We start from the raw sequence: 15,761 nt of genomic DNA, 5'->3' as shown, positions 1-15,761 counted from the left end.
CTTGCGTAACTCAGTGAAGCCATAAGCTATGCCGTGCAGGGCCACCAAGACGGACAGGTCATGGTGGAGAGTTCTGGCAAAATGTGGTCCACTGGAGAACGAAATGGCAACCCACTCCAGCATTCTTGCCAAGAAAACCCCATGGAAAGTATCACAAGGCTAAAAGAGATGACGCCGGAAGATGAGCCCCTCAGGTCGGAAGGTGTCCAATATACTACTGGGGAAGAGCAGAGGGTATTTCCAAGTAGCGCCAGAAAGAGTGAAGCGGCTGGGCCAAAGCCGAAAGGACACTCAGCTGTGGATGTGTCTGGTGGTGAAAACAAAATCCAATGCTGTAAAGAACAATATTGTTTAGGAACCTGGAATGTAAGATCAATGAATCAAGGTAAGCTGGAGGTGGTCAAACATGAGATGGCAAGATTGAACATCGACATCTTGGGAATCAGCGAACTAAAATGGACAGGCATGGGCGAATTTAATTCAGGTGACCATCATATCTACTACTGTGGGCAAGAATCCCTGAGAAGAAATGGAGTAGCACTCATAGTCAATAAAAGGGTGGGAAAAGCAGTACTGGGGTACAATCGCAAAAACGATAGAATGATCTCAGTATGAATCCAAGGCAAACCATTCAACATCACAGTAATTCAAGTCTATGCCCCAACCACTGAGGCCAAAGAAGCTGAGGTTGATCGGTTCTAGGAAGACCTACAACACCTTCTAGAACTAACACCAAAAAAAGATGTCCTCTTCATCATAGGGGATTGGAATGCTAAAGTAGGAAGTCAAGAAATCACTGGGATAACAGGCAAGCATGGCCTTGGCGTACAAAATGAAGCAGGACAAAGGCTAACAGAGTTTTGTCAAGAGAACATGCTGATCATAGCAAGCACTTTTTTCCAACAGCACAAGAGGCAACTCTACACATGGACATCACCAGATGGTCAATATCGAAATCAGATTGATTATGTCCTTTGCAGCCAAAGATGGAGAAGCTCTATACAGTTAGTAAAAACAAGACCTGGAGCTGACCTTGGCTCAGATCATGAGCTTCTTACTGCAAAATTGCAGCTTAAATTGAAGAACGTAGGGAAAACCACGAAACCATCCAGGTATGACCTCAATCATATCCCTTATGAATATACAGTGGAGGTGAGGAATAGATTTAAGGGATTAGACCTGATAGACAGAGTGCTGGAGGAACTATGGACGGAGGTCCATAACATTGTTCAGGAGGCAGCAACTCAATCCATCCCAAAGAAAAAGAAATGCAAGAAAGCAAAGTGGCTGTCTGATGAGGCTTTACAAGTAGCTGAGGAAAGAAGGGAAGCAAAAAGCAAGGGGGAAAGGGGAAGATGTATCCAACTGAATGCAGAGTTCCAGAGAATAGCAAGGAGAGACAAGAAGGCCTTCTTAAATGAACAATGCAAAGAAATCGAGGAAAACAACAGAATGGGAAAGACTAGAGATCTCTTCAAGAAAATTGGAGATCTCAAGGGAACGTTTTGTGCAAAGACGGGCATGATAAAGGACAAAGAAGGCAGGGACCTAACAGAAGCAGATGAGATGAAGAAGAGATGGAAAGAATACACAGAAGAACTATACAGGAAAGATCTGAATGTTCCTGTTAGCCATGACAGTGCGCTCACTGAACTTGAGCCGGACATCCTAGAGAGTGAAGTCAAGTGGGCCTTAGGAAGCATTACTAACAACAAACTAGCGGAGATGACAGTATTCCAGCTGAGCTATTTAAAATCCTAAAAGATGATGCTGTTAAAGTGCTGCACTCAATATGCCAACAAATTTGGAACACTCAACAGTGGCCACAACACTGGAAAAGTTCAGTTTACATTCCAATTCCAAAGAAGGGCAACACCAAAGAGTGTTCAAACTACCCTACAATTGCGCTCATTTCACATGCCAGTAAGGTTATGTTCAAAATCCTACAAGCTAGGCTTCAGCAGCATGTGAACCGAGAACTATCGGAAGTACAAGCTGGGTTTCGAAGAGGCAGAGGAACTAGAGATCAAATCGCCAACATTCACTGGATCATGGAGAAAGCAAGAGAATTCCAGAAAAACGTCTATTTCTGCTTCATTGACTACGCTAAAGCCTTTGATTGTGTGGATCACAACAAACTGTGGCAAATTCTTAAAGAGATGGGAGTACCAGACCACCTTACCTGTCTCCTGAGAAACCTGTACAAGGGCCAAGAAGAAACAGTAAGAACCAGACATGGAACAACCGATTGGTTCAAAATTGGGAAAGGAGTACGACAAGGCTGTATAATGTCGCCCTGCTTATTTAACTTATATGCAGAGTACATCATGAGAAATGCCAGGTTGGATGAATCACAGGTCGGAATTAAGATTGCCGGGAGAATTATCAACAACCTCAGATACACAGACGATATCACCCTAATGGCAGAAAGCGAAGAGGATCTCAAGAGCCTCTTGTTGAGGGTGAAAGTGGAGAGTGCAAAAGCTGGTTTGAAACTCAACATTAACAAAACGAAGATCATGGCATCTGGCCCCATCACTTCCTGGCATATAGAAGGGAAAGAAATGGAAGCAGTAACAGATTTTATTTTCTTGGGCTCCAAGATCACCGCAGACGGTGACTGTAGCCATGAAATTAAAAGACGCTTGCTCCTTGGGAGGAAAGCTATGGCAAACCTAGACAGCATAGTAAGAAGCAGAGACATCACCTTGCCGACAAAGGTCCGCATAATCAAAGCTATGGTTTTCCCAGTAGTAATGTATGACTGTGAGAGCTGGACTATAAGGAAGGCTGAGCGCCGAAGAATTGATGCTTTCGAACTGTGGTGCTGGAGAAGACTCTTATGAGTCCCCTGGACCGCAAGGAGGTCAAATCAGTCCATCCTAAAGGAAATCAACCCTGAGTGCTCATTGGAAGGACAGATACTGAAGCTGAAGCTCAAATATTTTGGCCACCTAATGCGAAGAGAAAACTCTCTGGAAAAGACCCTGATGCTGGGAAAGATGGAAGGCCAAAGGAGAAGGGGACGGCAGAGGCTGAGATGGCTAGATAGCATCACCGATGCAATGAATATGGACTTGAGCATGCTCCGGGAGAGAACGGAGGACAGGAAGGCCTGGCGTGCTATGGTCCATGCGGTCACGAAGAGTCGGACACGACTGAACGACTGAACAACAACAACAAACATGAAACCATGGCTACTGCCAAGAAAGGGAAAGGGTAGATGCATGAGTTTGGAGCCCAGTTTGGAGCCCCTGGTCTACTGGGAACACATGTTCCATTTGCACCAGGCTACAGTTCTTGTCATACAACTAATTCTAAGTTTATATTCTAATAAGATTTCCAAATTAGCTTATTTTATACGCTGAATCTCAGTTCTCAGAGTCTTGGTGCATTTAAACATTCAGGCCTAAGAATAGGAACTGCAGCAACACATGTTAATTAAATGTCATGAGCATGAACACATGTTAATTCATTTAGGATGCAATCCTAAGCATGCTTAGACAAAAAAGACATTTTTTTTCTGTCTAAATATGCATACAATTGTGCCCTAAATGTGTTCCTGTGTTTGAAGCCTGCAGTACAACAGAATATGACAACTGGTATTTGAGTGGGACCTGGACTGATAAGATGCAACTCTTGAGTAAATAAAGTAAGTTTAACATATTTTCACAGCAATTAACATTTGACCTAGCCTTAAAAAGTAACATGATGCATGGCAATGTCTACATTTATTGAACTACAGCTCAGGAAAATTCTCTCTCATACAGTATCATATCTATGTTCCCAGTGCTCAAGACATTTGTGAAATATTTCTTTCCCCTGCATGCTCTAGTTAATTAGAATCTAATTTCCTTTTTTTTTTTTTTTGCTAGCCTTAATGGAGGTAAAGAAAAAACATTAACTTGATTTAAGTGAAATTTATTTTCAAAGAAATGACTGTAAAATCACAGGCTAGGTATCGTAAAGATTCAAAACTGAAAAAACTATTTTAAAAATCAGAATACTTTACTAAAAAGTTGTGATCTTTACTCCAATATGTTGACCTTTTTATATAGAAAACCCCAGACTTACAGTGCTGCAATACAACAGTGCACTCAGGCCAGAACTCTGGGGCAGAAGTCCAGGGCCCCGCTCCAAAGAATGTGTGCCTCCAAATTCAGGAGGGCTGGCTTACCACATTTTGAAGTGGAATCATGGTCCAACCAATCATGGTTCTATGCAGGATCTGCAATGCAACTACAGCATCCCTGGCAATCCAGCCTCTACTTCAATCTTCAGCAAAGGAGATTCCACCACCTCCCAAGGCTGTTCCACCTCTGTAACACTGTCAAACAGTCTGCATGATTAGGAAGCTTTTCCCAATGTTGAGCTGAAATCTGCTTCCGTGCAATTTCCATCTGTCGGTTCTAGACCTGCCCTCTGGAACGAAAGAGAACAACTCTGCTCCCTCTTCTGCACGACAGCCTTTCAAATATCTGAAGACCACTGTGGCATACCTGCCTGGGTTCCACCTGTTCCCCAGCCTCCACCTCTGAAACTGAGAAACAAACCCCTCAGAAAATGCCTGTTTTCAGCTGGGTCAGCTGCTCCCACTGACACCCAAGCTTCAGCCCTTTTACGCTCTCTGGGTTCCAAAGAAACTCAGTTGGTTCTCTCAGCCCACGACAGGAGAAGTAACAAGGAAATAGATTTAATAATAGTAGTGTACCAGTTCCATCAACACATGGGAGTCTGTATTTTAAAAACAAAGATTTATTTAACACAGGAAGCGTTATATATTATTATATTATATTATATTATATAATATTATATTATAATATATAATGTATATATTATACATTATTATTATTCATTAATGCTTGGTCCTAACTTCCCTACCTATTCTACCCCTTCTAAAAACCTATACATAACCCCCCTTTCTGACTAGATATTGCTTCCTCAATCCCTAAGGCCCTATCTGACTTCTGTCAGTTCAGTCCTTATATAACCTCAGAATCCACACACACACACACACACACACACACACACACACACACACACGTACAAGCCCCGCCCACCTTTCACTCCCTCCCTAATGCATTATTAACCCTATCTTACCTGGGTCACATTTAACAATGCAAACACAAACATTAATATAATAGGCATATGTTACAACCACTATCATGTTTTCCCTTAATCTTTGCTTCTTCAGGCTAAACAGAGCCAGCTCTTAAAACCTTTACTCAAAGGACCTGGTTTCCAGACCTCCCCACCATTCTTGTCACCCTCCTCTGGACACATTCCAGTTTGTCAATTTCATTATCAAAATGTGGCGCCCAGAACTGGACACAGTACTCCAAAAGTGGTCTGACCAGCACAACAAGTGAAGATAGTGAAGTAATACACATTCCCATCTGAAGAGGGGGACTGCCTATAAGACCATTACGTCCGGGCGGGGCACCTGGGGGGGGGGATTATAAAACCATTAAGTCCAGCATCTAAAATGGTGAAGTAGCTCAATCCTATGTACTTCACAATCATATGTTGTCAGGGCATGTATTCATACAATCCTGGGAGCTAATACCTCTAGGCCAGGGGTAGGCCTCTAGGCCCTCCAGCAGAGTGGCCATTTGTGAACTGCCAAAAAAGAGAACAAGCACCACCAAAAGAGAAGGACATGGCTTTGCATAAAATTTGTGTATTATAATGTATTTGTTAAGCTTTATAATACTACAAATTAAATAGAAATACAGTATATCTCACCATAGTGTGAAAAACTGTTAGCAGGTGACTTGTGCGCCTTGCTCAGTCTGCTGTTGGGTAGCTTCAAGGCCCAATTCTTCCTTCAGATGGTTATCTTTCTGCCAGATTTGGCCGGGACAGCCCTTCAAATAGAGGATGCCTTCAAAATAGAGGACAGTCCTCTTGCAGCTCTTTAAATAGAGGGCTGTCCTCTGTAAAAGGACAGATGGCCAACCTATGATATTGTTGAACTCCAGGTCAACACTATGATTCATGAAAGGGGTGTGTCCATGATTTCTCCTGACTGTCCCCTCCAGTAGCAGCTCTTCCTGCCACACCCCATGCCATTCCCATGGGTCCCCTGACCCTCAGAAGGGGCTTTTGTGACCTATTTTGTGGGATGAACTCCACCTGCAGTCATTAGGATCCTATCCCATAGATTCTGCCACTGGGCAATTGCTTTATTGTATGCTGTAGACCACATTTTTAAATCCTCCTGCATCACTTCCTAAGAAACCATTCCAGACATACTCATTACATTAAGTCAACAGCAGCAAAGCATGACCAAAAATGTGACTAAATATCAACACTCAAGGAGCGCCTCCAGCAACACCAGATAGGCCGCTCAACAAGATCAGCCTTGGATGGCCTTCTCTCTGTCCCATCAGCCAGGACACCCAGGCTGGTGAGGACGAGGGAGAGGGCCTTCTCTGTGGTGGCTCCCACTCTGTGGAACTCCCTCCCTAGGGAACTCTGCCATGCCCCCTCTTTAATGAGCTTCCGCCATGCATTAAAAACATGGTTGCTCAGGCAGGCATTTGGGGTGGGCTAGGGTAATTTTAGAAATGTGATGTTTTTAACGTTGAATTTTATTGTATAAACTGTTTTTATTGCTGTACATCACCCAGAGTGGCTGGGTGACCGGCCAGATGGGCAATTAATAAATTTAATAAATAATAAACAAACAAACACATAACTGAAATGCCAATACATTCCTCACAATTGTCAGAGGTTTTGAAATGGCAAATTGTTATCATATCGCAGCTATGTTGCTGTTGTTTGAGAGGACAATGGCGTTGAACAAAGCTCAGAAACTCTAAAAATGGTTTTATTGATGTCAATTCATCAACAACAATAGCAAGTGTTCTATTAGTGATTCAGCTGCCCCTTTGGGAATATTTATGTATGCTAATTTTCCATTTCTAATTTCAGTTCCCAACTCATGAACCCTTTGGGACATTATTTTAAAAAGCAAATAATCCCTAGGCCAGTTTTTTAAAACTGCTTTGCTGACCCTGACCCATATGCACCACACAGCTAAAGTCTTGATTCTGCCACTTTTTCAAGTGTTCCCGCTGCTTCTCAGATGATGCAATGGAAAAGAAAATTTACAAGGTTATTTTTTTAATATGGCAGAAAGGAATGAAAAGGAGAAATGTATTAACTTTTCATGAAAAGATAAAATGTTGTAAAGTTGCTCTGGGAGTTGCACAAGAATAATTGGAAAAGCATTTTATTCAGTCATGATGATTTGCAACCCAGAAGTTAGTGTGTGTAGTCCAGATGTCAATACGATCACTCACTCTTTTCAGTGGAAGGGTCCAGTCCTCAAATGCAAGGGACTGCACAGGTCAGTTGGGTCAAGCCCTCTAAGGCAGTCTTCTCCCAGTCTAGTGCCCCCCATGGCCAATGGCCATTCTGGCTGGGAGTTGCAGCCCAAAGCATCTGGAGGGCTGGGAAGGCTGCTCGAAAGGAAGGCGTTCCATTTTTTGCATCTGTGAGAATTCTTTGGAATTCTGTGAGAATTCTTTGGAATGAGGGGAAAACCCCACAGGAGGTGGGGAGAGAGTCAGCTGATGAGAGCTGGGGCAGGGAAATGGTGATGGAGGAAGGAGTTAAGTGCCCCCTCATCAGAATTGGCTTTTCTTGTTCTTAAAAAAAGAAAAGAAATTGCGACTGTTATTACATACAGTTGTGTGTCATATGTTTTGGGTTTTAGTGAGCAATCCCCAGGGTGAGGTGCCCGAACAATGGAATACTCTGACTTCGGAGGCTTCGATCAATCTGAAGCCCTGCTGGGTTCTTGCTGGTGGGGCAGAAGCAATGGCAGAGGCTTTTTTCCTCATGTTTTGGCCTCCATGTTTTATTTTCTTAAACTTTAAGAAAAAAAATCCTCCCATAGTTCCATTTAGACCAGCCTCAGAGCTAGTTTAAATTCCTCTCTGTGTTGGGGCATGATTGGAGGCTGAGAGGGCTGTGGATTCTTTAGATGCAGAACTGCTCCCTCCCCACCCACTGCCACATCCCCAACCCACCTTTCTCCCAGCCAAACAAGATCGGCATTCTTTTGTGATGGCTGGAACCAGGAGGGGGCCCCTGAAATCAGAAAAAACCCTCAAAAGTTGGAGCTTCTTCTTTTGTCCCTAAGTTGGGACAAAAATTCATCCGCCCAGGTCTCTCAGTAACACATTCCAAGTAAGCTTGCTCAGCAACTATTTTTCTCTTTACCAAGCTGGCCTTTATCACCAAGACCTTAAGGCCTGATGTGTTATTGACATGGCTACCAGAGTATCCTTAAGAACATAAGAACAGCCATGCTGGATCAGACTAAGGGTCCATCTAGTCCAGCATTCTGTTCACACAGTGGCCAACCAGCTGCTCATGGGAAACCCACAAGCAGGGCTTGAGCGCAACAGCACCCTCCCACCCATGTTTCCCAGCAACTGGTGTACATAGGCTCATTGCATCTGGTACTGGAGGTAGCACATAGCCATCAGAACTAGTAGCCATTGATAGCCTTTTCCTCCAGGAATTTGTCCAACCCCCTTTTAGAGCCATCCAAATTAGTGGCCAGCACTACATCCTGTGGTAGTGAATTCCATAGTTTGACTATGCACTGTGTGAAGAAGCACTTCCTTTTATCTGTCCTGAATCTCCCACCAATCAGCTTCATAGGATGACCTCGGGTTCTAGTATTTTGAGAGAGGGAGAAAAATGTCTCCTCATCCACATCCTCCACACCATGCATAATTTTGTACACCTCTATCATGTCTCCCCTTACCCTCCTTTTTTCCAAGATAAACAATCCCAGCTGTTGTAACCTTCTCTCATAGGGGAGATGCTCCAGACCCTTGATCATTTTAGTTGCCCTTTCTTGCACTTTTTCCAGCTGTACAGTATCTTTTTTTTAGGTGTGGTGACCAGAACTGTACACAGTATTCCAAGTGTGTCACACCATAGATTTGTATAGGGGCAGTATGATATTGGCAGTTTTATTCTCAATTCCTTTTCTAATTATGCCTAACATGGAGTTTGCCTTTTTACAGCAGCCACACACTTGGTTGGCATCTTCACTGAGCTGTCCACCACAACCCCCAGATCTCTTTCCTGGCCAGTCACTGCTAGCTCTGATCCCATCAGGCTATACTTGATTTTTTGCCCCAATGTGCATCACTTTATACTTGCTTGCATTGAACTGCATTTGCCATTTAGATGCCCATTCTCCCAGTTTGGAGAGATCCTTTAGGAGCTCTTCACAATCCCTTTTTGTTTTAACCACCCTAAATAATTTGGTGTCATCAGCAAACTTGGCCACTTCACTGCTCACTCCTAATTCCAGATCATTTATGAACAGGTTGAAAAGCATTGGTCCTAATACAGATCCCTTGGGACCCCACTATTTACTTCCCTCCATTGGGAAAATTTACTATTTATTCCTACTCTCTGTTTTCTGTTCTTTAACCAGTTACTGATCCATAAGAGGACCTCTCCTCTTATTCCATGACTGATAAGTTGCTCCAGAGTCTTTGGTGAGGGACTTTGTCAAAAGCCTTTTGGAAGTCAAGTAAACAATGTGTACCGGATCACCCCTGTCTACTTGTTTACTGTCACTCTCAAATAACTCTAAAAGGTTAGTGAGACAGGACTTACCTTTGCAGAAGCCGTGTTGATTCTTTTTCAGCAGTGCTTATCCTTCTATATGCTTCCTAATTTTATCTTTAATAATGCCTTCCACCAATTTACTTGGAACAGATGTTAAGCTAACCAACCTGTAATTTCCTGAATCCCCCCGGATCCCTTTTTGAAAATGGGTGTTACATTGGCTATCTTCCAGTCCTCTAGTATAGAGGCTGATCTTAGGGACATGTTGTATATTTTGGTTAGAAGATCAGCAATTTCATATCTGAGTGCGTTGAGAACTCTAGGATGGATACCATCTGGGCCTTGTGATTTATTTCCTCTCAATTTATCAATATGGTTGAGAACTTCATCTTTTGTCACCACTATTTGCCCCAGTTCCTCAGACTCCCTTCCTGAAAACATCAGTTCAGGCACAGGTATCTGTTCTATATCTTCTGCAGTGAAGACGGATGAAAAGAACTCATTCAGCTTCTCTACAATCTCTGTGTTCTTCTTCAGTACTCCTTTAACTCCATTGTCATCCAATGGTTCAACTGCCTCCCTAGCTGGTTTTCTGCTTCTGATATATTTAAAGAATTCTTTATTGTTGGCCTTGATGTTGTTAGTGACATGCTCTTCAAAATGCATTTTTGCATCTCCTGTTGTCCGCTTGCATCGCGTTTGTAGAAGCTTGTGCTGCCTTTTATTCTCCTCACTTGGACAAGACTGCCATTTTCTGAAGGAAGCTCTCTTTTCTCTTACAGCTCCCTTAACACTGCTTATTAACCATGCTGGCGACCTCTCGGACTTGGTGCTACCTTTCCTAACCTATGGTATACATTTTAGCTGGGCTTCTATTATTGTGATTTTGAGTAATCCCCAAGCATTTTGAAGGGTTAATCCTCTTGACTCCCCTTTTTAACTTCCTTTTCACCAGTTCCCTCATTTTAGCGAAGCTTCCTCTTCTGAAGTCAAATGTGACTGTGTTGGACTTCCTGGGCAATTTCCCACTTAAATATATATTAAATCTGATAGCACTGTGATCACTGTTTCCAATTGGTTCAACAACATTTACATCTCATACTAGGTCCTGGGCGACACCACATAGGATTAAATCCAAGGTCGCCTCCCCTCTGGTCAGTTCCATGAACAACTGTTCTAGGGCACAATCATTTAGGGCATCGAGAAATTTAACCTCTTTCTCGTGGCTGGAACATGAATTTATCCAGTCAATGTGAGGGTAATTGAAGTCGCCCATTATTACAACACTCCCTTGTCTGGAGGCCTCCCTGATTTCATTTTCCATCTCAAGGTCACTCTGAGCATTCTGGTCTGCGGGACGACAGCATGTTCCTAGCACTAAATTAGTTTTGGAGCCTGGTATTGTCACCCACAGTGTTTCTGTGGAAGAGCCTACCCTGTTACGGTGTTTTACTCTGCTCGACATGATGCCCTCTTTGATGTACAGGGCACCACCTCCCCCAGTACGCCCTTCCCTGTCCTTCCTATAGAGTTATATCCAGAGATGACCATATCCCATTGGTTCTCTTAGTTCTACCAGGTTTCTGTAATGCCCACTATATCCAGGTTTTTCTTTAAAATCAAGCACTCCAACTCTCCTATTTTGGCTTGGAGGCTTCTAGCATTTGCATAAATCAGCTATACATGGTATCCCTCCCCAGATGCCTCTGGCGTGTGCATCTTTTGCTGTGGGATGTTGGTCTCTTTGATTGGCTATTATGTTGTACCATGTACTCCTGGCCTATTTCCTCTCCTTCTACATTTGGGCGATCAAAATCCTTCGATGGGAGGACTGGAGGGAGGGGTAGCACAAAGATGTCTTACCTCCCTTCCCTTATTCTTGCCTGTCCTTTTCACCTGCCCCAGACACTCCTACCTATCCCACCAACTGCAAAACCTTTCATCTGGAATTGCACTAAGAGAAACAGAACTGCACACAGGAATAGCACTAAGAGACAGTTATTCAGATAAGATTTGGGATGAAGTATGAAAACCAGAAAAACATGGATCTGGAAAGGAATACTAGGCTATTGCATTGAATAAGAATCAAAACGGTACTTTCTTTGAAGAACCTCTGACATAAAATGGTGTAATTTTAAAATATTGTAAATTAGCATTTTCTTCCATGCTCAATCTACTAAACATCTGGAGTTTGTATTTGAAAATTAGCAATGGAAATTATTCCCAGACCAATACTTGTAATTCATTCCTGATTATGTCTATGAATCATTGTTCAGCTTAAACTCCCCAAATATAAATAACTTAAGAGAGAGACTACATTAAAACACACACACACACACACACACACACACACACTGCAGTGCCAAGACAGGGATGGAAAGAAATCTATGATGCAGAGCATAATTCTCAATGAGAAGTTTAGTTTTGATAGATTCTGGAATTTACTCCCACTCTTCTATCAGGAAGCAGAAGTACTTCATGGAATGGCAGAGATGCATATAGAAGTGTATGGCCTGCTTATTTAAATTGATGTGTTGATGGTTGACCGGGCATTGATAATTAAGGAACATCTTTCTTGTATCATTTAGTTTATGTGATAGCCTCACACATGGATGGGGGTGGGGGAAAGAAGAAAGAATTATCGTTGGATGGTGGGAAGGAGAGGATGATTGCTTCACCCTTGCTATTTGTTTATTACACTTATATCAAATCTTCCTTCTATGTTGGTGCTCAAGGTGGTATATCTATGGTTCCCATTGGTCTCCCATCTAGGCACCTACCAGACGCAAACCTTCAGCAAATTGCTGCATTCAGAACATGGCCAGGGATCAACAAAAGACTATAATGACTGGTATATGGGAATGACCGGACCGCCGGTGGGGGGCGGGGGAGAATTAGATCATCTGGGGTTCAAAGACTGCTGTCTAGCTGTCACACACATCCAAGTCAATGAGAAGTACTGATGTAAGACTGGAATGTAGAACAGCCCAGTACTGTAATTTCATTCTCTTCATTGTCTCTTCTTGTCTACTTTTACACTGTAAACTTGGAGGAGGCAACTTTCTACTACCTTACCCTACAAGCCTTTATGCAAACTGGTAGTGTTGTATAAAGTAATAATCACTTCACTACTATTGCTTGTGCCGATAATACATAGGCACACCACATAGTTCTACCATTGCCTATTGTATGTTATGGTCCATCTTCCAACATTTACATACCTTCTGAGTTTAGAGTATCTTTAGATACCTGCAGCCAATTAATCTACAGAAAGCCTTTAAAAATAATAAAGCTACAATATAATTTTGTACATTCTACTGATGGATTTAATCTTGCTCAAGCTATTTTAACTAGTATCTCTCTCGTTAGAAAGATTCCTATTGATCTTGCATTCTTCAGTATCAGGGCAGACGATTTTACTTCCTAAATAAATTTACTGATAATGTTCAACACCAAGGTGTTGTTAAGGAGACTGTTTTGAATGCTCTACAGCAGTTCCAGTGCTGGGTAATTAATGTTGGATGCTACAAAGCTATTATCAAGATGTCTCTATGGAAACAAACAGAAAGCCTACACTTCAAGCTGCAACAAGTCACTTGCATCAACCCTTTCCCCTACATCCTTGTCAGATATTGAAATGGTACAAAGTTGCATTGGCAAATTCTGACTGAATTCACTAGGAGAAATGTCATTTCTGGTGCATATGTATTGAATTAAAAGACACTAAAGCCACAGTCCTATATTGGTGGGGACCTATGCCTCTCCAGACCGTGTTCAACTTCCATCAACCCCAGCCAGCATGGCCAATGGTCAGGAACAACGAGAGTTGGAGCAACAACATCTGGAGGGCCACAGGCCCATTTCTGCTGATATACATACTTGCCTGGGAGTCAGTGCCATTGAACTCCATGCGGCTTACCTTTGAGTAAACATGTTAGGATTGTGAATTATAAGGCCAGAAACTTCCATTCATGCACATTTTGTTGAATAGGAATCTAGAGCAAGGGGAATCTGCCCCTATTCCAGTACAATTCTCAGTATGTTAAGACAAAGTTGCCCTGTGCATGTGCAGATCTCCCCAAATGTTGACAATGCAGGTAATGCAGCTCAAATGTGTGATATAAGCTGTACAGATCAACCTAGATTAAAAGCCTACAGTATAAGAAGCTAGCTTAAACTGGCAAACTCCCATTTTATGTAGTCTTTCAAGGATGTATGTAACACACCAGCATTCCTCAACCTGGAACACTCCAGGTGTTTTGGACTACAATGCCCAGCATTCCTGACTACTGGCTGGGGCCTGATAGAAGTTTAAGTCTACAACATCTGGAGGCTGCAACATACCATTTACAATACATGAAATGAAAAATATCCTTAAACTCAGGGAAATTCAAGTCTATATTCAAATTTAAGGCCATGTACAAACAAATGCTATCTACCTACTTACCTAGCGACGCCCTGTTCTTCATTCTTAGGAGTTCCAAGCAGTGTACATAGGCCTTCTTGATGGTGTTCCACTGAAGCAGCTTGTTGAGCCAGTTTTGTTTAACTTCAGCAGTAGTTGCGTCATGTACCTTCAGACCATTCTTTGGAAGTCCATTAAAGCAAGACCTTTATAGCATCCTTTTAAAACCACATCATCTTCTCTGTCCTTTGGCTGTTCTATTATAAATTCAACATATATAGTACGACCCTTATTTCACAAATAAGCTACTTCCATGTAGCCACATGTGAACAACACTTAGGTTTCTCTGTGCGTTTTTGGCTACCTCTCTACCAGTTGAGCTAAAGGAGGCTGAATTGTGTTAATGATTTCTACTAATCAACTGCATCCTATTTGCAAAGTCATGCTTAACAAAAGCATTCTGAAAACAGGATGAGTTAATTCAAAGGAAAATCAAAGCTATATCAAACCTGTTCAACAAGATCACGGTTGGATCTGTGAAGTTAAGCTAATATAGGCTTTTCTACATGAGGCATTTATCGTGCGCTTGTCATTCCCTACTCACAGTTGTTTATGGGTTCTTTAAACCCTCCAGTTTCACTTCTGTGTCTAACCAGCACTTCTGCCAAGTTTTTTAGAGCAAGGAAAATGCAAATTTAATTGTGAAGGCAAAAGAAAATGTGATTTCCTTTTGTACATTTGTGCTATTCTGCTATACCACAGTGCCACTTAGAGAATATGTAGCAGAAAAGCAAGAAACAAAAGCTCCTCGTGTAGTGCTCAGATTTCAATTCTGCAATGAAACCAAAAGTACATACAGCTGATTAACAGCCTAGTGTAGAGAAACTCTATGTCACATGTGGCTTTACCATGACAGAAGAAACACAATTCAGGAAGAATGTAACACTAGCTTCTCATCACCACCAGAAGAAAGGTAGATGAATGTATTGTAATGTAGGTTCTAGGGCATAGTCTGAAGATACATGAGGCAGCCACTTTGCTGAAGCTAAGCAGGTCTGGTCAGTGCTTGGAGAGGAGACCACCTGGGAACCACATGTGGCCACCTTTTGTTCCACGATGGAAGAAAGGTAGGATATAAATGTAACAAATAAATAGATAAATAAATAAAATGTAAGTAAATGTTATGCAAATAATCCACTAACAAAAAGATTTCCATGCATCCTTTTCTCCTGTATATATATTATATTGTGTGTGTGTGTGTGCACGCGCGCGCACATATGTGTATGTATAGTTTTGTATAGGAAGTATGAACGTGGCTTATTTTAGGATGTCGCAGGTTGCAACAATTGAAATGGCAGTCAATCTAGAAGGCAAAGACATGCCAAATACTGTTTGTAACTCACATATTGTGGGTAGTTCAAAAGATTTACAGCTGACTGATGTAAAAATAATATTCTTACAGTGCAATCTTATACATATTTATCAGAAGTAAGCTCCACTGAGTTCATTGGGGCAATATTAGCCACATTTCATTATTTTGCAATCTGTATGCAGTGTCACGTCATGTACTCCACGTTTCTCACTGTTTTTTTAAAAAATCTTACTCTTTGGATGTTTAAAAAGGTAAAGGTGTCCCCAACCAGTCGTGTCCGACTCTAGGGTGCGGTGCTCATCCCCGTTTCTAAGCCGAAGAGCCAGCGCTGTCCGAAGACGCTTCCATGGTCATGTGGCCGGCATGACTGAACACCGA

General features: G+C 42.2%; 1 protein-coding gene across 18 annotated transcripts in view; it reads right to left on the bottom strand.

The window, feature by feature from the left end:
- The window catches only part of SLC35D4 (solute carrier family 35 member D4), a 62,316-nt gene that overhangs the window by 11,605 nt on the left and 34,950 nt on the right, over window positions 1-15,761 (bottom strand). For 2 of the 18 annotated variants that reach the window (XM_084849703.1, XM_084849710.1), the window contains one exon: window positions 14,054-15,114. The exons of the other annotated variants lie outside the window; for them this stretch is intronic. In XM_084849703.1, coding sequence (XP_084705829.1) covers window positions 14,968-15,114 — 147 coding nt within the window. In that variant the 3' untranslated portion in view covers window positions 14,054-14,967. Of the gene's footprint in view, window positions 1-14,053; window positions 15,115-15,761 lie in introns of those variants that run through there. 18 annotated transcript variants of the gene reach the window in all.

Source organism: Heloderma suspectum, chromosome 4, assembly GCF_057233095.1.
Source record: "Heloderma suspectum isolate Gila_16-S chromosome 4, 16-S_ref, whole genome shotgun sequence".
In the NCBI taxonomy this organism is placed as follows: domain Eukaryota; kingdom Metazoa; phylum Chordata; class Lepidosauria; order Squamata; family Helodermatidae; genus Heloderma; species Heloderma suspectum.
This window is presented reverse-complemented; position numbering and strand designations above follow the sequence as displayed.